Source organism: Halyomorpha halys, unplaced genomic scaffold, assembly GCF_000696795.3.
Source record: "Halyomorpha halys isolate HHAL.00 unplaced genomic scaffold, Hhal_1.1 Scaffold1421.1, whole genome shotgun sequence".
Taxonomy (NCBI): domain Eukaryota; kingdom Metazoa; phylum Arthropoda; class Insecta; order Hemiptera; family Pentatomidae; genus Halyomorpha; species Halyomorpha halys.
In genome coordinates, this window is record NW_027112482.1 from 143,507 (window position 1) to 165,093 (window position 21,587).

At 28.7% G+C, this 21,587-nt stretch overlaps 2 protein-coding genes across 8 annotated transcripts in view; one reads left to right on the forward strand and one right to left on the reverse strand.

The window, feature by feature from the left end:
* Window positions 1-3,935, reverse strand: part of LOC106689635 (Myosin binding subunit) — a 93,576-nt gene extending 89,641 nt beyond the window's left edge. For 3 of the 6 annotated variants that reach the window (XM_014434727.3, XM_014434723.3, XM_014434722.3), the window contains exon 1: window positions 3,528-3,935. In XM_014434727.3, coding sequence (XP_014290213.1) covers window positions 3,528-3,776 — 249 coding nt within the window. In that variant the 5' untranslated portion in view covers window positions 3,777-3,935. The remainder of the gene's footprint in view (window positions 1-3,527) is intronic. The other 3 variants (XM_014434726.3, XM_014434725.3, XM_014434724.3) reach the window with 1 other exon arrangement.
* A 71-nt stretch (window positions 3,936-4,006) lies between these two features.
* mei-9 (DNA repair endonuclease XPF mei-9) overlaps window positions 4,007-21,587 on the forward strand; it is a 32,661-nt gene continuing 15,080 nt past the window's right edge. Inside the window, exons 1-9 of one of the 2 annotated variants that reach the window (XM_067050320.1) lie at window positions 4,007-4,292; window positions 5,196-5,317; window positions 5,393-5,509; window positions 5,945-6,107; window positions 10,318-11,078; window positions 13,796-13,937; window positions 17,759-17,938; window positions 19,449-19,629; window positions 20,517-20,669. In XM_067050320.1, coding sequence (XP_066906421.1) covers window positions 13,864-13,937; window positions 17,759-17,938; window positions 19,449-19,629; window positions 20,517-20,669 — 588 coding nt within the window. In that variant the 5' untranslated portion in view covers window positions 4,007-4,292; window positions 5,196-5,317; window positions 5,393-5,509; ... (1 more) ...; window positions 10,318-11,078; window positions 13,796-13,863. The remainder of the gene's footprint in view (window positions 4,293-5,195; window positions 5,318-5,392; window positions 5,510-5,944; window positions 6,108-10,317; window positions 11,079-13,795; window positions 13,938-17,758; window positions 17,939-19,448; window positions 19,630-20,516; window positions 20,670-21,587) is intronic. The other variant, XM_014434728.3, reaches the window with a different exon arrangement.

A 21,587-nucleotide genomic window follows, 5' to 3' on the forward strand; every position in this document is an offset into this window, starting at 1 on the left:
GAGAGCATTTCTCAAAATATAATATGACATGGGAAATATATATTTGACAACATATAAATTAACTTGTCAAGTTTTATTTCACTGCAACCCTACGATTCAGTAAAAAAATCACTAAGGGCAATTAAAACTATTTAAAAATTTCATAACGATTCTTAACTATCAATTATATACCTATGATTGAAAAAAAATTAAACAATTTAAGTTTAAATATTAAATAATTATCAATGAAAAGATGTGACGACATAAAACACTTTTTACAAAAGTGGAGATATTACAGAATCTGGATGCAGTTTTTATAATATAAAAGTTTGGTAAGCGTTACGGTAACAGGAAAGAAAAGATCTTTGCTTGGTATTTTAGGCTTTAACTAAGCATGGCTAATGATAATTCTTTCCGCTTTCTACCGATATCTCATAGTTACCGAAGCGCGGCTATTTCCATAGTTTAAAAAAGTACCTACTTTTTATACAATTTTTATTTTATTTACTAACAAATAAAATCAAATGTTTTTTAATTAAAAACTAAGTTTTTGATAAAGAACAGTCAGGCGTGAGTAAATTCTTCTTGTATGATGTTTTTCTTTAGAATCAAGCAAAATATATAAATACTTTATTGCAACATAAATAAGAAACAATTTTTTTTTTTTTAAATCAATGTGTTTAAGAATTACTTTGCTAAAAAAATTATAAATAATGCATTGATTTCAATTAATATATATTAATTGCATCAATAAAGGTAATTTCTGTAAGAATCAAATTACCTACATTAATTTAAGTCATCACAAATACAAGCATAAAAGACTGAAACATTTGACTCTTTAGTTATTAGTGACATAGGTTTGTTTTATTGTATATTTGTCAGGAGAATGGGTTTTGTTCTCATTTTTTTTTTCTCCCACATGTTGTAAGTTTCCTTTATTTAATTTCTTTAAAACCAGACAACTGTTAAACTTGTTAGTTAGAAAAGTGTATGCTTAAATTACATACTAGTACTTAAATTAAATTGTATATTTGTAAATAATTGTAAAATAAGATTTTAAAAAATGAACTATCAACTGTAAAAAATGCTTTAAACAATTGACCTATTTTTTTTAAACTTGGTCCATAAATTCTATAAACTGGGTAAATAAAAAATTCTTTTTAATAATAAGCACTTAGAATTTATAGTAACTGATATTAATAAATCATTATTTATTATTATTATCATTTAATGTTTACTGTAATTTTTATTACTATTATTTTATATTACTTGGTGTTATAATATTAGTTTATAGAAAACTTTGGAATTTTTAGTAACAGTTATTTTTAAAATTTATTTTTACTGATATAAATTTTACAAAGTTTAATTTCTTTCTTCACAAAATGACACTTTAATCAAGATTACTAAAATCGAAAAATTGTATAAAAATAAAACATTAAGTTTAATGGTGTAGTATAATTGGTAAAAATCATTAAAACTGAAAATAATAATTATCTGTGAAAATTCAACAATTATTATTTATAATAAACTTTCAATAAGAAATTGAATAATTATATTAAAGTTTTAAAAAGAGATAAGCTAAATAAAATCTATAATATTGAACCATATCTAATACTGTCATTTAGTAATTGTATATACAAAGTTGATAGGACTTAAATTTTAAGAGATGCAGGCTCTAACATTCAAGCCTTTAAATGAAAGTAAATTGTTTTTTAAGAATAGCACTTTATTGCATGTTTTAGTGCAAACATAATGGTGATATCTAATGATGTTTTCTTTAATATATGTCTGTGATTCATCAAAATCCTTTGATGACCAATGTGATAGCTAACGAATTGATCAGTGTAATTAGATAAAATTATTATAGAACTCTTTAGTACAGTAATTCTAGAATTGCAGTGGTTTCCAAATGCTTTACCATATTAACTTCAACAAATTGAATGAATAAGTAAAAAATAGATAATTTAAGTGTAAACCATTACCTAAATGTGGAAGATTTAAAAAAAAAAACTAATAATGCAATTTATTACAAAGAAGTCTTGACTAACAAGATATATAAACAAGATATAACTGCTGGATGCTTATGAAATTTATGGATCTTAATATTCATCTTACAGACTGAGTTAAAACAGGGATAATAAATACAGCGATACAAAAAAAAAATTATAAGATATAGACATAATCTATGATAACTAAAACCAAAATTAAATGCTCGAACAGTACTTCAAAATTGGTTTTAACCAGTTATTTTAATGAATAACTATTATAAACCTATTATCAAATATTATATCATTACTTCATCTATAATAGCTACACAGTTATGAAAATAACTGTCTCGATATTATTCCTACAACTCCTAAACTTAATAACATCTCGTAAATCAGCAATGATTTATAATTTTGGATATATAAAAAGAACTACGTAGGATTTTAAATATTACTAAAGATAAAACTTTCAAACTGAAATATTGAGCCAAAAGTATTGTGCAAAAATAGAGCTGATCCTGGCCAGAATAGCTCTGTTCTGGGTATATATTTAGAAAACTACTTTAAAAGGGACAAATAGATAAGAGGCAATAATAAACATATAATAATATATAAATACAGTAAGGATTTAAGATTAGTGCAATAAAATGTAATACTTCTTCATTTAAAGTTACTTAATAAAATAAAAATTAATAAAACAAGAAAAATACAAAAGTAAATCATCCCTAATCTCAAATAGTTTAGTTTTAAGACTAAGGAACACTAAAGAAGATTAGGTGATATAATATCGAAGGTTTTAACACACTTTCAGTAAAGCCTTTGTACACAATATAACATGTATGATACTTTTTTTTAAGTTGTCTAAAAATGAAACTTATCCATCAGTGTAAATCAGACTAAATTATGATCCACATATACAGGAAATACTAGATATAAACTTAAAATGATAGATTAAATTCAAATGAATAAACAAGGCATAAATAGTAAAATTCATCAGTACTTGATGGTGTGTGAAGTCTATCAGCTAAGTTCCAAAATTATCAAAGATAACACAGATAACACAAACCATTAAAATATGAAGCATTGCAAATTTTATAATCATTATAAGAATAAATAGGCTTGTCAAAAAAGAATCAGGTTCACAATTCAAAACAAAATAATCTAGTGACAGTAAACAAAACCTACAATTAAACATGAAGTAAAAATGTGAACTTTACATATAACCCTTTATGTTTTAGTTAGCTTGGTTGTTAAGAATGGTACTTAATAAACTTAAACAGCAAATGATTCAGCTGATTTATCAAACAATATACAGACGTTTGTTGGGGAAGGAAATTGTCATGTCAAAACAATACTGTTATACTACTTATCACCACCAGTTCGGATATAAAAGTAATTTTATCTCATTTTGTTTCAATTCTACAATTTATTAATACGTTATAACGAACTTAAAATAACTGAAAACGTTGACATGTGGTCAGCCTTGATTTAAAAACAAATGTAATGGCTGAACCTGTGATGGCGAAAGGGTGTAAGGAGTGTTAATGGCTTAAAACTACCTACCTGGTGTAAGGCGGATAATCCATCCACATCATGAGTATCAATGTCTGCTCCTTTTTTCAGAAGGCGCAAAATTTCGTCCCTATCACCAGCTTTACACGCAGCTAAAAACACACAACCCGCAGAAAATTTAATCTTTCTAGTCCTTCCATTAACCAAAGCAGGTACACGATTTGTTTCTGATTCCTCCCATCTTCTTAGTTGTTCAGCCCTTTTAAAAAGAGCCGAACTTGAACGGGTCTCCAAAGACATTATCTAAACTACCCTACACTCCATACGCGTCTTGACTGAAGAATAACTAGGCCTAATAGCATGGTGGGGAGAGGTCTATTTTAGAATCCAACTCAAGTCCAGGACTTGCTTTTCCTAACAAGGTGTATATGGTTGATGAGCCAGTATCCGTCAAAACTTCAGCCATGTTTCTCGGCACTCTCTCCTATAGTGGAGATATCTGTGAACAGATTTTCGAATTAAAATTTCATTTAAAAAATAATATATTTAAGTCAATTTTGTTTATGTTATCAATTTTAATTTATTTTTTGTATCTAAAATAATAATTGAAATACGACTACAGAGTGAATCGATTAGAAGTTAAAGATAATTAAACAAGTACTTGATCCTTGAGGTTGCTGGTCCGCGAAGGTGTAGTGTAGGTTATCTAAAATTCCGAACCGTCCGGACAGTTTACTTCCTTGATTCTTTTTTGTCCTTTCCTTAGAAGTTTACAATATAATGATAATATTTTGTTTCTTAACATTTATAACATTAGTAAGTCTTGATAATTATTCTTCCAAACAATAATCAATTCAAGTTCTTACAGAATGTATTTAATTATTTATTTCTTAATTTTTATGTATTTAAAATTCAGATCGACTGTTAATTTATCAAAAGTTAGAGTTTATGATCTGACTTTTATGAAACTTAACAAACACTTCATTTTGTTTTTTTAGTAATTGGTATACTCAATAAAAAGTTTAACAGACTGTATAATCATTATTTATTTTTATGAAACTTTTGTTTTTGTTCTGATTTTCTAAATGGATGAAATAGGTTTCAAAGATAATTCCTAATTCAAGTTCTTCAATGTTTGGCAGTTAACTGATCAGGTTATGTTGTTCCTGATATCTCTGATAATACAATGGATACAATGAAATCTTTTCTGCCTAGTTACTATTTTGTATTTTATTTTGAATTCAACAAGTTTTAAGTTATTTAAATTTCACCTAAAGTTTAACAGCTATATTTTGTTTATTCATCATAAAATGGTACAATGAATTGAATTATTTTTAGCAGAGACAATTTGTGAATTTTGTAATCAGAATAGGAAATGAAATTTATTTTTATGGAGTATCTTTGGTAACAGTTCATAACTTACACTCCCATGGTGGGAAAATCAAAACCTACTTATACTTTTAGATCTCTGCTGATGACTGTTACTCCCTCAGAAAAGTTAAACTAATCCCTCAATGGATCCTTTGCAGAGGTCAAGCCTATGCTGACCTGCAAAGTTCTGTATAAGTGGGTTTGGATCCTTAGTTCTGAACCAGTACTCTAGCTTCTTTAAGTATTTGTTAAGTAAACTATGAAAAACAACCTTGTATTTTGTTTTATTTTAAACTATAATTCATGTAAGAAGTATTTACATTCATCATTTTTAATTATTCTATTTAGACCGAAACTCTGCGATCTGATTCCCAATATTTCAAATCTGTTAGTGGCTCAGTAAGTGCTGGCAATTTTACTTATTACACCCTCCTTGCTGAAGGACCAGTTTCATTAGTGCTTCATACAAGGTTTGTTAGATGATATTAAATACTGTAAATATGTAATATCTGAATTAAAATATGTTATATAATTAATTTCTGTAGTAAAGGAGATGCAGATCTGTATATATCACAAAAGCATGTTACCCCTACTTATGAGCCTCAGGATTATTGTTTACATTCCGCAACATGTGGTGTAGATCAAGTGGATATTCCTTCTGAGTAAATATTGTTTTAAATTTATTCGGCCCTTTTTGCTAATTAAGATTATTGGTAGTAGTTGCAAAGCACTGCTCCAACATGGCAGGTGGGAATGTACTCACTTATACACAATGTTCTATCGTGGGTTTTAGCCTACAATATTATTATTAATACCGTTTTAATTTGATAACAGCTCTTGACTGCCACTTACTCAATGGATAAATAAACATATTTTTATCAGTGGAGATTAGGGCCTAAATTTGCTTAAATACAAATCGTTCTCTTGTGTCATTATAAACGACAACAATGGTTAACTATTTTATTAATCAATGTTCCTTCATTCGCCATGGTGGGGTAGTCCTTAGGGACTAGTACCATTTTATTTTTCTTAATTTAATTTGCTTATGTCCAGTGCCAAGATTTCTTTATACTCTAAGACAGCTATTTCTTTCACAGTTTTGGTCGTCCAATTGGCATTGGAATTTATGGCCACCCTTCTCATGAAGAAAGTTTTTATATTCTTGAATTGAATTTAAAGACAGAAAACAGTTTTGATGATTTAAACATTGGAAGTTTTGATGAAAACTCTGAAGAAACTGAGGGAAAGGATACTTCAGAGGTAATATTTATGTGATTCATTTTGACATAATTTATACAGGGTAGTATTATTAGAAATATTGATCAGAAAAAGCATTGTTGATAGCATTTCAATTCACAGTAATTCAAAGCATAATCCATTACCTTTGGTTTTATTATCTGTGTTAGCTGGTTATATTTAAAATTGTCCAAATCCGAAGTTTTAAAGCAGTTATAAAAAAAGTAAAAGATTTTTTCTTTAGGAATCCTCTCCTAGTAATAGAAAAGTTTTATATCTGATTTACTCAAACCCTATCTATGCCAAAACACAATAAATATCATTGTTCATAGTATATAAGAAAAGTGCCTACTTCAATATATATCCTATAGCTTTATATATATATATGAGGTGTAGATAGTTGACTGAAGATTAATTATTGAAAAAGATGGTCATAATTAAACAAAAAATTATTTATTCATGCCTACGTTTCGAATGTGAAAGAGTTAATAAAGATCCAGTTAATTTTAACCAGTTGCTATGTAATTCAACAATTTTTACAGCTTGACAATCTCCTGAACTAAGTTCTTATTACATTAAGCTATAGTTTAAGGTCCTAACTACATAGGTTTTTAAATGAAACTATAGAGCAGTTCTTTTAACTTAACAGGAATCAAACTTGCATTTTTAGCAGCTGATCTGGGGGATCAGAAACAGTTATTAAGATTTTTCACAATATAGTGGCAGACTACCATCACCCTCTTTTCTATATTCCTCCCTTCTAACCTTCTGTCATTAGTTATTGTTCAAAGATCCTAATATACTTTCCTAACAAGTTTTTGATTCCATAGACTGCCACAATAAATCTGGTAATTCTCCTAATTTTACTATTCCTTAATGTTAATTATTTATCTATGAACACTGAATTGAATAAAAAACTATTAGTGATCCGATTGTATGTTGGTGAAAAAATGAATTGTAATAAGATTTGATATATATGTGGTGAATTCACAACAGCTTTGCTCTAGACTCTGTAACAATTCCTCTTAAATCCCTTACTTTTTAACACATGACAGGATGCCTGAGACGTAGTTTTATAGAACTTGATTAGTAAGACCTAGTTTTAGACTGTGTCTATTACCAGGTTAATGTTTTTCTTGAAGGAATTTTACTGTCTTCTCTGTATTAGAAGTGTCTCGACAACTAATTCATTTTTATCATTCATTATCTCTATTTGTTAAGGGAATCAAGACTTTGTTGTTTGTAAAAATTTTAAAATGATCTAAAAATGTGTATTTTCATTGAAATACTTAGACTCAAAAATTTTCACAATTGCAATTTCCCCATTATATATTTTATATATAAGTAAGTGGCAAATGATTTTGTAGAAGTACATTAGAAAGTAAAAAATTGAACAGGAAGAAATTTACTTTTTATCAACTACTGATCTTTAGCTTTAATATGATATCCGTTCATTAGCAGTGCTGAGTACCTTCAAAGTATTATAATAACATATATATGTTTCTGAATTATAACAAATATTAAACAAAACGACCACATTACAGAAAAAAGTTTTAACATTTATCTAAGGACCCATTTGAGAAAAAGAAAAAATATTACAATAGATAAATAAATTCATTGTTAACAATATTCAAATCTCAAAACAAATACATTTTTGGAAAAAAATCCTGTTAAAAATTACTAGAAAAGCAATGAATTATCATAGCATAATATCAGAACAAAAGCTAACAGGATTTCCTGCTATGATTAATATCATAGTAATTATTATTTAATTGTTTTTTTTAATTTACTCATCTATTGTATTAATTAAATAGTATATTATATTGTTGCTCTGAAGTATAATGATGCAACAGTCAACTTTATGAAATTGACTTTATTGTGTTGGTGGGCTCAAATTACATTTACTTAATGTTTGTTAATAAATTTAATTTTACTTGAAAATTCGCAACAGTAGGAATTTTGTAAGAAAAATTATGTTGATTTTAAAAAAATTTAGTAATTACATTTTTGAGCCTGCCAACACATTAAAGTCAACTTCACAAAATCTACAGTTCATCTTAATACTTCCGGAGCAACGATATAAGAATCAATTGATTGTATTGGGTTGTAAAATAAGTTCATAGCGTTTTTTACTGGTGATTTCTATAAAAACTTCAGATTCTTGGAAATATTTTTTATCAATTATATATGATCCATTTTTACATGTTGGGACCTTTCAGGTAATTTTTTAATTCTGTCCTCCCAGAAATTCTCAGATTTTTGCGCAATGAACTCCTCTATGTGGGTTTTGCAGTCCTCAAGCGAATTAAAGTGTTTCCTGTTAAGAGAGTTTTGAAGGGCCCGAAATAAGTGGAAATATGTTGGAGCAAGTTCTAGTGAATAGGGTGGGTGAGGGATCACATCTCAGTGAAACTCCAATAATTTTTACCGGGTCTGCAAAGACACATGAAGGTGGGCATTATTGTGATTAGCCAATATGCCTTTGTGAATAGCCAATGCTGGGCACTTATGCTCAATTGCTGCCTTTAATTGTTCCAACTTGGCACAATTCTGCGATATTCCGTGTTGTAGAGTGAGGATTGTCTGTGACCAATGCTTGAATTGGGTCATCATCAACAGTTGAAGGACGACCCGAGCGCTTTGCGTCTTCCAAGTCAAAATTTCCTGTTCTGAGCCGAGCAAACCACTTACAGACGTTGCTTTCTCCTAAGGCATCATCGCCATACACACTGCAAATTTTGTTTACCGCCTGTGCATCGGATTTTCTTTTTCTGAAATAAAAAATCATTAAATCATGAAAATGAATTTTTTTCTCTTCCATTTTGAGCAAGCAAAATACCACTTAAATATATATGGATTCTCAGTTGAAACTGATGCATAAAAGCACCTTAATTAATCCTTTTTTAGAATATGTAAACATTATTGACCAAGTAAACATGATTTTATAAACACAGAGAGGATTAAATTGAAATATTGAAAAATGCTACAAACTTATTTTACATCCCAATATATTGAAAAATTACAATTTGGTTGAGTCTATGTTTTTTGTTTGTGATGCCTGGAATGGAATGATATCTGAAGATATTTATTAGGAGTAGTAGGCACAATCTGATGGTAAAACAAATAAATATGCTTTAAATTCAGTCATTCTATTTTAATTAAGTAGATTATAGTTTTTGAATTTGTGCTTATCCAACAAATCTATGGATCCATGAGATCCAGGGCCTTACCAAGGAGTGTGTTGGAATCAGACAAAAAAAAAAAAAAGTGGTACTAGAGATGCAGCCATAATAGACAATATGTATTAGCTAAAAGCTGCTACAGTAACTAAAAACTAACATCTGCACTTGGTGGTAGAACATATAAACAAGAAGATAATAGTAGAACGTAGTAGAAAGTAGTAATCTTTTCTCCCTCTATAATGGACCTATCCCAGTTTGATTACAAAAATAACTAAATATATGAATAAATATTGGGATCATATTCCTTGAAATTTAATTTACTTCTGACAAATAAATGTTAAATGTAATTATTATCTGTAAAATTTAAAATGTCCTCACAATAGTAACTGTTAGGATCCCCTCCTTTTTCCTGTTTTTTGAGAAATCATGTATCCAGTTTGAAATTGTTTTGCCTCAAAACATCGATAAAAAGATAATTTTAACCATGTATTATATTTTCAATGGGTGAGAACTGGCAAAGGATGAAGTGGGTATGTAGCTTGAGTATAGATTATCGAGGAAGGGATTTTGCTAAGCAATAGAAGTACGAAGTTTTTTTTTGTCTTTGGACATTGTCTCTGTAAAAGTAACTAACTGTTAGTGAAGAGATCAATTTCTAGTAAAAGAATTAGAAGTTGAGTAAAAATGCAAAATGTTTGATAAGAGCAGTTCTTCATTCTAAACAGATAACAACAGTTGTATTTGTTTTGTTCTCCCATTGACCACTAGTCATGTTATTGTTAGATGGTTTTTGTCTCATATGTTAATAAGTCACCATTTATTACAAAAATAATAGAACAGTTATTTTATAAGTGTTATTACCTAACGGTTGTACAAGCACAGAAGAAGCACTATTTTGTTTTCTAATAGTAAAAATTATTGTTTTTTTATTTTAGTTAGTTTTCATTTATAAAATTGTGAACTTTACTGTGCAAATAGTGAAACTGTTAGTCAACTATTTTCCTTTTTCTTTCTTTCCTGTTTCATATTACAGAATAAATTTTACATTTTAGGTCGGTTACATATAATACCAAGGAACAACACAAGGATCTATGTTTGGGACTATTTTGCAAAAATAGATCAAAAAAGGCCTATTTTAACTTAAGCATTTGTTGTATAAAACTATGATATTGAATTTGAAGGAACATCTAAGTAGAAAGCATATTGTTAATTTTTTGTGAATTATATCCAGAAATTTGAAAAAAAAAAAAAAATGGTTTATGAAGAAATAAATAAAAACTAAAATTTATCAAAGGAAATAGTTGAAGATTAATCCATCCGATGTTAGTACAGGTAGTCCAGGTACACCAACAATTTTAGTCAACCTCCAGCTGAATGCTAATGTCTAATGTGTTGGTTCTCCTATTCAACTAAAAATATTTTAATATATCAGAAAAAAAGAATTGATTGTGATATTCTTGACCTTTTTATCAAAGATTTCCAATCATTTTAACTTATAGAAGATTCTTATTTTTAAACAATAGTGAAATAAATAGATCCTTGGAAATGAAAGACAATTTTCTTCAGTCATGATACCCTAAAACATCTTATTTGCCTAAAAAAAATCATATTAAAAAGTGGAAAACAAATTGTATTACAACTGTTGTTGGAGCTCAAAAGCAACTGAAAGTCACTTTCTTCAAACTGCTATATAACTGCAGATTTTTATTTCAAATCAATTTTGTTCAAGTATTCCATTCCTTTTGAAAGACTTATTGCAACTAATTTACCCACAGTATTAAAAGATGTAGCGGAATGGAACATTCAAAGCAAGGTATTTGTTTATTTTATTTTTTCACAATTCCAATATAAACCCACCAATCTCAATTTCAATATACCCATATCGATTTGGAAACAAAAATTGCAACAGTATCATTTTACTAACTGAGTAACACTGGTTTTATGACTGAGGTGAGAGTAGCACTCTTAATATTAGAGAAATTTATTATTTAAGATAACATCATGGTTAAATGATCAAACAGATTTGAATCAAATTGGACATTTATTCTCTGACATACAATTTGATGATTTTGGTTAAATTTCCATGTTTTTTTTTTTGTTTTTTTACCAGCGTGTGTGCTAGATAGTTGGTGTAAATATTTTTAAACTATACTTTATTACAATATTTACATGTAATACACTTTAATTCAACTAATAAAACCTCTGTTTTCTTCTCTTAATTCATTAATTTTTTAACCAATATCCATTATAATGTCCAATATTGTATCCAGAGAGGGGCAAAATTTATTTTAGATAATTTTATCCATAATCTATTATCTAGTTAATAGTTAATCTATCTAGAAATCTAGTTTTTCAGATACTAGGTAATGGATTTAGGATAAAATTATCTGTTATTCATTGCATCAAGTTAAGATAATCACCTCATCTATTATACACAATTAACAAATAATTTTAATATATTTTGTCATATTTTATCTTAAATATTTATTTAGAACAATGATTTCTGACATATCTAATTACTAAATATGAAGTAACAAAAAATGTGATATTTTATAAAGTCTATGGCAAAGATCTTTATTTTTGTTTGTTTTGAAATAAATAACAGGTAATAAACAATGAATCGCTGTATGTTTATTTGAATAGATGATCCGATCACAAATGAAACTAATTTTTGGACATTGAATAAAAATTATTTGTCATCACTCATTAAAATAAAAAATTATTGAATCAATGCCCAACTCTGGTAGTATCAAATCCCAAAAATAAGTAATACTATTCATTCTATGGTATGGTGTCCTTAATGAGGAGGCCATTGCCCACAGGAAGTGAGTCAATGTTAAATTTAGTTAAGTTACAATTTAGTATGTTTAATAATTTAATGTGAAAGTAATTTAGTTAGTCTTCCAACTTCCAATTAAAATAATAGCAAAATCAAATGTGCAGTGAAACGAGTGCTTGGGTGGTGTAATAGAAATATATATAAACATTTTATATACATTAAATTGTTTCTCTATTACAAAAAATGATAGTGAAATATAGTTGTGTAAATTTAATAATAGCTATCAAATTAATAATAACCACTGACTGCTTGTTTCTGGATGAGGTTGGCATGAGCTCATTATCCAATTTGGTAAAAAAAAAAAAAAAAAATTGCCATCAAGAGCAAACCTGATGTGAATGTCTAATCTAGCCTAAAAAGTCATTGAATGCAGGCGCAAGTTAAGTGTTAAGACAGGGATGCGGATGCATAAAATACATTGTTAGAGTTTTCCTAGCCCTGGGACAAGGCTCCAGAGTTTGAATTTAAAGATTTTCATCGAAAAAAAATCAATGAAGGACAGCAAGATAGAAGACATCAAATATAGTACTACTGCCCAATATGTATTTAATTTTCATTTTTTGTGTAACAATTAACAATAATCAATTTATTTGTTTTATATTTTTAGAAATAAACAAATGAGATTCATATTTTCTACAAAACTAAATTAATCTACCTATTTATGCGTAAGAAAAGGAAAGTTAATCCAAGAGCCTCGGCCTCCTATAAAATCCTACTCTACTCTTCCCTATTCTATGTGAGTCTTGTCCATCCCTGAGCTACCATTCCTTTTAACTTCATATTGTCTTTACCCCTTAAGCTTGAATACCCCTTGTTCTTCCTCTTTCAGACTCACCTAAATATTTCTGTTCTGTCCTACCTAAAGGAATCTGGTCCACAAGTCCAAGCCACCCCAACTGGTTCTTCCTTTCTAACAATGGACACCAGATCTGGTACTCTAAACATTTCTTCAAGCTCATAATTCTCATATTGCCATTTTCACCGATAAGTCCGTATATTCTTCTGAGTACTTTTATTTCTGATACCATACAGCTGGCCTGATGAGTTTAATATTTCATCATACCTTAGTTCTGTTGGTCAGGTCTCTGAACTTGAAAGGCTTTTGAAGAACGATAGTTATTAACAGTAATAATAGCAGTTATCAATTTCTTCTATATATCTGTACTTTGCTGTGACTAGTTCCCATGTACTTAAACTGCTGGCTTGAAGGTATGGCTTTCAACATTGACAATCTCTTCTATTCTTTTGGGCAGACTTTTTGAGTTCTTCACATAGACCATATTTTCATCATTAACATGGAGATCCAATTTTCTTGCAGCATTCTCGATTTCCTCAAATGCCGCCTATAGCGCTACTCTTATTCTAGTTAATGTTATTACATCGTCTGCTTATGCTAGGTGTTGAGAAAACTTATTATAATTTATACCATTGGAGTTTCTCCAAATAGTATGTGCCTCACATATATTTTATGAAAACAATACAAAGTAATTTTCAATTCATAGCATGTATCTTTGATTCTAGGATGGATATAAAGATATTATTAATACTATTTAAATATTTTAGTGGTTTATTGTTATTATTAATTATGCATATAATTAGAAAAAAAATCAATAAATTATTAGCTAGTAAAAAATATCATTTAGTTATTGATTTACTGTGAATCATTGTTTTCAGTGTTGTTGTTTTTTTAGGAGGAGCAACCAAACTTCTTGCTAATATTGTCAACTCTCTTTGATATATTTCTTGAAATATTTCTTTTATGACAATGTTGGAATTTGAAAAGCAAATGATGTTAGATGTTTTAAATGGTGACAGTCTTCTCATTGCTGCAAAGTAAGTTATTAATTCCTCATTCCTTCATTTACAAAGCCTTCAAGCTGATATCCCTCATATTATATGTGTTGGAATGTGTAAAAAAGAAAAACACTCATAATATGTCCACTGCATGGAACTCGCTTTATAAGCTACCTCAACTGACCTGTCCATTATAATATAATTTCAAAAATAAAAATGTTAGTTTAAAATCTGGAAGAGTTGGAGTAGATCTGTGAATATAGTCCTGTGCTACTATCTTCTGGGACTAGGTTCAAACCTAGCTTTAGCAAATAATTATTTATTCTGTCAAATAGGTCATGATATTTTTAACTTGCGCCATGAATACGTTTAAGAAACACTTTGATTGTATTTTGATCACGGGAACACCAGAGTTCTGATCTATTGATAGAAGAACTGAGTTAGGAGGAAGTCAAAATAGCCATCCGAAAATTAAAATCTTATAAAGCTGATGACAATATTTTAAGTAAACTAATCATGGCATGTGGTGAAACTAGAGTTTCTAAAATACAGCTTTTGGTTAAAAAGATCTAGGAAATTGAGGAATGGAGGGAGTTGCTACTTATTCCAGTTTACAAACAGGAGCTGAGAACAGATTGTGATAATTATCAAGGAATCTCACTCCTTCCTGTATTTTATAAAATATTTAAGTTAATATTAACTAGTCGAATCACAGAACATGCTGAAGAAATTATCGGAGATTCCCAATGTGGTTTTAGGCGAAATCGTTCAACTATTGATCAAATTCTTTCATTTTGTCAAATATTACAGACAAATTTGGAATACTATGGCATAGTTCATCAGCTTTATACAGATTTCAAAAAGGCATACGATTCTATTGACCACCAGAAGCTGTATAATATTTTAATTGAAGAAGGAATACCAAAGAAGTTAGTAAATCTAGTGTGCATAACCAAAACGTTTAATAAGGTTCGAATCGGTAATCATTATGCTAAGAAGTTCATGCTTCGGTCCAGATTGAAACAAGGCAATTCTCTACCACCTATCTTATTTAATCAAGCATTAGAATATGTCCTTAGAAATGTGATGCATACTGAAAAGGCTCTAACTTTAGGTAGTAAGGAACCGGTATGCTGATGTGATGATTTGGTTTTATTGGGTGAGGACAAGGAAACTAGGAACTAAAACTCTTGACGACAACTCTGCCTGAGTTACACTAATGAAGGCCTGAAATTCAGGTTGAAACATCAGTACAAATAAGTTTCTACTTATTTCTTTATCTTTACTGACTGCTTCTGTCAATAACTTTATTGGAGAATTTAGACACTTGCTGTATTAAAATAGTTTCCGTTATACAACTTTCTTTTAACTCTATTTTATTTGATTCAATTAGGTTTCCTACATTTTGTTTTGATTTCTCATTTATTTCAAATTCAAAATTCTCATTAATTTCTAATTCACAAATTTCATTAATTTCAAATTCAAAGTGTTTAACCTTTTCATCAATATTTTTATCCAATTATTCCAAGTTATTTAGTGTTAAATTAGTTTCAACTACTTCAAGTTTTTCATCATCTTTATTTTCTAACGCTGTTATTCTTACCCTATTTTCTTCATGTAACTCTATGTTTATTTATTTAATTTTATCCACTAAATCTTGTCCCACCTTGTTTATATCATTCTTTTAATTTTTTATATCATCTGCCATATTGGTTTTTCTTTCATCTGCCATATTGGTTTTTCTTTCATCTGCCATAAAGGTTTTTATTTCATCTGCTTTATTGGTCATCATCATTAATTATTGAAACATGATTTTAGTATCAAAATTTTAATTATTTGAATTGAAATCCGAATTAGTTCCCACTAATTTATTATCTTAGCTGCTATTTACAAGAATCACATCTTTAGGATCTCTACCACCTTTAATTAATCCTCCATCATTTACTACTTAAATTATAAAAACAAACTTATTCAAATTTAACTCTTTTAAAAGCTGTGTCCTGATTACTGTGACCTAATTTGTAGGCCACACCTATTGGGCAACAATTTATGTAATATTCAAAATAATTGAAAGTAAATAAAAGAAAAATTTAAATAGTTTTTACTTATTCTCTTATCTAAAGTATAGTTTGAAGATGAGAAGGTTAAATAAGAAGATTAAACATTAAATATTTATATATAATATTATAGACTCTTAATCTCAGGGTGTGTTTTTCTAGGCAATCAGAACACTTAACTTTAATATACTTAATTATATATTGAGCTAAACTAACCAATTTATATAATATTCTTTTGATGATTGTACTTTCTCAGTCTTCTATCTCACAAACACTGAGAGTATTGGTCCTCTACTCTTTTCAGCAAACTCTAAACTCTCGGCGATCCAAACAAAGAGTGATCTTATTTTTCTTGAATAATCCTTGATGTCTTCTTTTTCTAGATGTCTACCATTGAGAGTAGACAAAAGGTGATCTCTTCACCTCTTCCTAGAGACGTTCTCGCTTCCCTGGCAGTCTGATCCCCCAGAGCCTAAACAACAAGTGGTGATAAACAAAGCCCTTTCCTCATTCTTTTTCTTTTTCTTTATAAATATTAATCTTTAACACTTATTTTCGACTTCTATTTTTTCTTGAATCTGCTGTAATTACAATTATGATGGGAAGTTAAATAAAGTTTAAAATATTTGAATCTGCTCAACATGGCCTTGTTCAACGGATTTTGAAAAGGACACACGCCGCCATCTGCTTTATTTTGAATAACGTATTGTTACTTCATATTTGACTGATGAAAATTGGTTAGCTTGCTTTTTTTATTCAATACAACAAATGAAAAATACTGAAACAATACATAAAAATATAAACATATTAAAAACCATTTATATATAAAAAATAACTATTTACTCATAAAAGAGGATATTTATTACATTTCTCCTCCTCTCTAGATAAAAAAAAAATTATTTTGTACTCAAAATATTTTTTTATTTTTATAAATTCTGAATTAATTTTACTCCTAATATTTAAATAAACATTTGGTCAAAGACCGCCTCTGAGTTAATTACTGCTTTCAGATACACATACAATAATTAAAATTCATTACATACTTTAACATACTTAACACAACAAAATATAATTACCAAATTTTTTATTTCCATGACTACTACAATTGAAATTTTGTTTCATTCTGAGTCCATGCTTCCGAATACTTATCCAATAATATCTTTACATATAAATACCATACTTAGAATATTAAAATATAATTGTATGGAAACTGTAGCTGTGGGAGTTTAGGCATCACCTTAACAACCTCAAGTCTGCAGTGGCACTGGTTCAATGCCATCCTTGATGGGTTGAATTTTATTTTGTGGTCACAGAATGAAAAGTCGACTCTCCTTCTGGTTAGAAAAGGTTGGTTACCAATAAGATAAAACCTTTTATGTGGGGCTCATTAGTAGCCGAGCAATATATAGTGCCAACTTTAACTGGCTCATGACGGAATTAAATCCGGTCTGGGAGCTCAGAATTTTATTTCTGTGGTAGTCCTACTAAATGAAAACTTGGCATCAGTTATGTCAGAAATGATCAGGAAGAGGATCACAAAAAAATAATAAAAAATAAATAAATAAACCTATGTGTTAGAAATGATCATGTAAGGATGAAACAAAAAAGTACCAGTGCTTATACTAAATAGTTTGTATACTAGTATTTATGAACTTACAATATTAGTTTTCTTCATAAAACGTCCCAGAACTATTATACTATTACTGACAGAATTTTACTTTACTAATAGTAAATAAAATTGTTAAAGTCTATTTGGAGTAATTTTGTATTTATATTTTTTATTTTATTAATTGTTTTTTTTAGAGGTTTGAGCATAGAGGCAGTTATTTTAAATCTGATCAAAGTATATTCTGATCCTGGCAACCTTGTGTTTGTCCTTGGAGCTACCTCTGATGAAGAGCAGTTTTTTATTTCAGAATTACAGAAAATGGAAGTAACTCCGCTGCCAAAAGTTATATCTGCTGAAGTATCTAATTCAGAAAGGTAAATTGTTTAAGTATACTTAAGATTTTATGATCCAGTCATTATCATGTTATTTGGCATTATAAGCAAAGCATTTTTTAAAATATTTTAAATATCCAACATTTATTCTTCTTAACAAGACTAAAGTACTTCCTACAGTTTTTAGAGATTCAAAATATGCCCGTTAATGTTAAGGGAAGAACTATACCATAATGTTTTCAAAAATTAAGTATTTTACAAATAAAGTATTGGTAAAATTTTGACCTAAGTAAAGATGATATTAGTCATGAATTTTGATGGCTTAACAATATGGAATGGCTTGGACTACATTCAGTAAATATAATTGAAGTAATAATATTGTGGTGACTTAAATGGGCTTGTAAAGTATTAACAATTAAATGTAATTGATATTGAACCAATGTAATAGGTTGACTGAGATATGGATTCGGAGGTTTGATTTTTGTCCAATTTAACCTTTAATAGGATTCAGTGTTGGTAAGCAAAGATTTTTGGTGGTATTTGCATTGACTCTGAGATTTCGTAATAACATAATGTTAAATAATTTGTAAGGGTTATTGAAATGGTTCTATTGAATAAATAAGACACCTTTATAAAGAAATAATAAATATGTTAAATTTAAAATTAAAATATACAAAAAATAAATGGAATATGGTCCGGGTGCGGTCAATTAAAACTCAAATAGTAATATTATGTACTATTTTCATACAACATCTAAAAATAGTACACCCATTTACTATTTGAGTTTTATTTGACCACACCCGGACCATATTCCATTTATTGTTACATACCGTCAATCAGCAATCTTCCACTAAAATATACAAAGTTTGAAACGAAAGAAAGTAAAAAAAATCATTAACATAAAGCACCAGAGCTATGAGAAAAAAAATGAATAACTAAATAAACAATGGCTAATTTATAACTAATTACATACTGAAGTGTGCTAACTAATAAATTATAAATTTACCTTTATCAAAAGAAAATAAAACATAAAGAGAGATAAAATAAACAAAGCAATAGTTTACAAAGCCATTGAACAATTAATTAGTTGCACATGCAATATATCTATGAACAAAATAATTAACTATTATTACTCAGGAATCATAATTTGGAACAAAAACAAAACTGATCTAAAGAATAAAGCAAGCACTGTAAACACCAGCTGGCAGGCTGTAATCAGGGGGATGCCATAGCTCTATTCCTAAAAGCCAAAATAAGTGAAGCCGTAAAAACCACACCCATGAAAGGAAGATTTATGTAGAGGTTAATTAATAGGCATGTCCACCATTGTAATCCAAGCTGAAACAGAAGGCAGCCAGTGATTGGCTCGTTTTCTTACTATACTTCTCTGCCAGATTTTACCCTCTATTATACTCCTTTCTCCAAGGCTATAATGGATTCTAATTGTTATTGCATAGAGATACTTTCCAAAGATGTTTCAGCTTAGATGCTTTTATTTTGACTTGATGTGCATAACAGATTTATTACCTGTACACATAACTTTTGTTTTCAGGGAAAAGTTATATTTAGATGGTGGTCTCCTTTTTATTTCATCCCGTATTTTAGTTGTGGATCTTTTAAAAGAAAGAGTGCCCATTCCTATGATTACTGGATTTATTGTAATGAGAGCCCATCGCATTTTAGAATCTTGTCAAGATGCATTTGCATTAAGACTTTTTCGACAACAGAATCATGTAAGTTATCTCAATTTTCATAAAATTTAAATATTTAAGTTTTATTATTTATAAATAATTTAATGATTATTGTAGATTGAGACCCCCATAAGAATTCAATTTCTTAAAAAAAAATGATCGTTGATTAAAATTCTTCTAAATTCTTCTTATCTATTTGTATAGTCCAATATTGAAGAAATCAAGTGCAGTTTTAATCATGCTTGAATTATCAATTTTAATAATACCAAGTGAAGAGTCTGGGTTCATTCTTCAAGCTTCGTATATTATATTCTTTTATGTTCAATCCCCAAGTTTGAATCACCATGGTTTCTATTTTATCAGATTAGTGAATGTCTACCCTTATTAAAAAGTGTTTATATGGGTGATCTTTTATAGTTTTTTAAATCAAATTTTAAGTAAGATAGATTATTTAGAGTTTTATTTTAAGCAAAAAAAAAAAAATATTGCTCATAAATAAGTTATTTATAACCTATAAAATATTGTTGAAAAACTGATCATTACTGTTGCAGTAAAAAATAAGTAATCAGTAATGATGTTCGACTTCTATTTCAGGCACTCATAAATTAGCAATTATTTTCTAGAATAATGCTTATTATTTTTTTTAAATCATGGACTTTTTCTATTTTTAAATAAAAGAAAAACTGATATATATTGATTTGCCCAAAAAATTAATTCCTAAATTCAATCCCTGAATAATATATTGAATCTATATATCAGTATAAATACAATGACTTCTCAAAGTCATTAAGTAGAAATTATTTTTGCTTGTCCTGTAACAAGTTCTGAAAATTAATATTTGATAATTAATGAATTATTTTAACTCTTCCTTAAACAAGTTCTGCAAATTAATGATTGATAACATATTTCATTTGTTTTGATTATTTTAGACTGGTTTTGTTAATGCATTTTCACGATCACCTCAAACATTCACAACAGGTTTGATGAAACTAGAGAGGATTATGAGGACCTTGTTTACAACTAATTTGCATGTCTGGCCTAGATTCCATGCTGTTGTTTCAAATAGTCTTCAAAATAGATCTGTATGTATCATTTTACTTAATTTTCTTATTTACTTAATATTTTTTTCAGGAAACAATGTATTCTATTTTTAGGCCTACATATTCACTAGCTAGAGCTCCCCATGCCCATCCTCTGGCCTGGCATAGGAGCTGCCAGAGACTTATAAGTACATGATCAAGCAGGCATGCTCTACTAACAGAGTTATAGAAATTTTTACCTGCCATATAAAACACTGTGAAACCTTTTCTGGCACTGTATTTGTTGTATATTTTCTGCCCTATAAACTCTGGTTGATTCTGATTACAAATTCTCCGTGCCAAGTTTATGTTGATTTTTTTGGTGATATTTGTTTTTATTGATTGAGTTTTGTGTTTAAAGTTTTAAATTTCAGATAATACCTCATTCTCCCACATAAATCAGCTGTTTTGTAGCCCTAGCAATCACAAGCTACATCGAATCCCTAAGGTTTCCAGTACCAGATACTAGTTAATAATAAACCTATTATAATTTATTTTTGTTTATTATCAGTTGGTCGTGTGTTTTCTATGGTCCAATTTAGAATTTTATAACATACATTTTAAATTATGTGAATCATCATTCATTGTAACTTAACGGTTCAGTGTAATATCGGAACAACTTATTCTACGTTTGTAACCTATTAAGAATATAAATTAGTTTTCTTTTCATTTCATTTGTTCTTATTTTCTCTGAATAAAGTTCTGCCCCATTAGTCAAGTCTCCATTCAAAATAACCGGGTAAGGTCTCTTTAGATTGCTTTTGATATGGTTGTCAAACCCTCAACTATTTAATTTCAGCAGATTGAAATTCACTAGTAGATAACATTCACAGATCCAGTGCTTTAACAATTTAACAATAATTTTAACAATCATAAGTAAATACTATATACTTTATATTTTTATACTGAACAAAAGAAGTG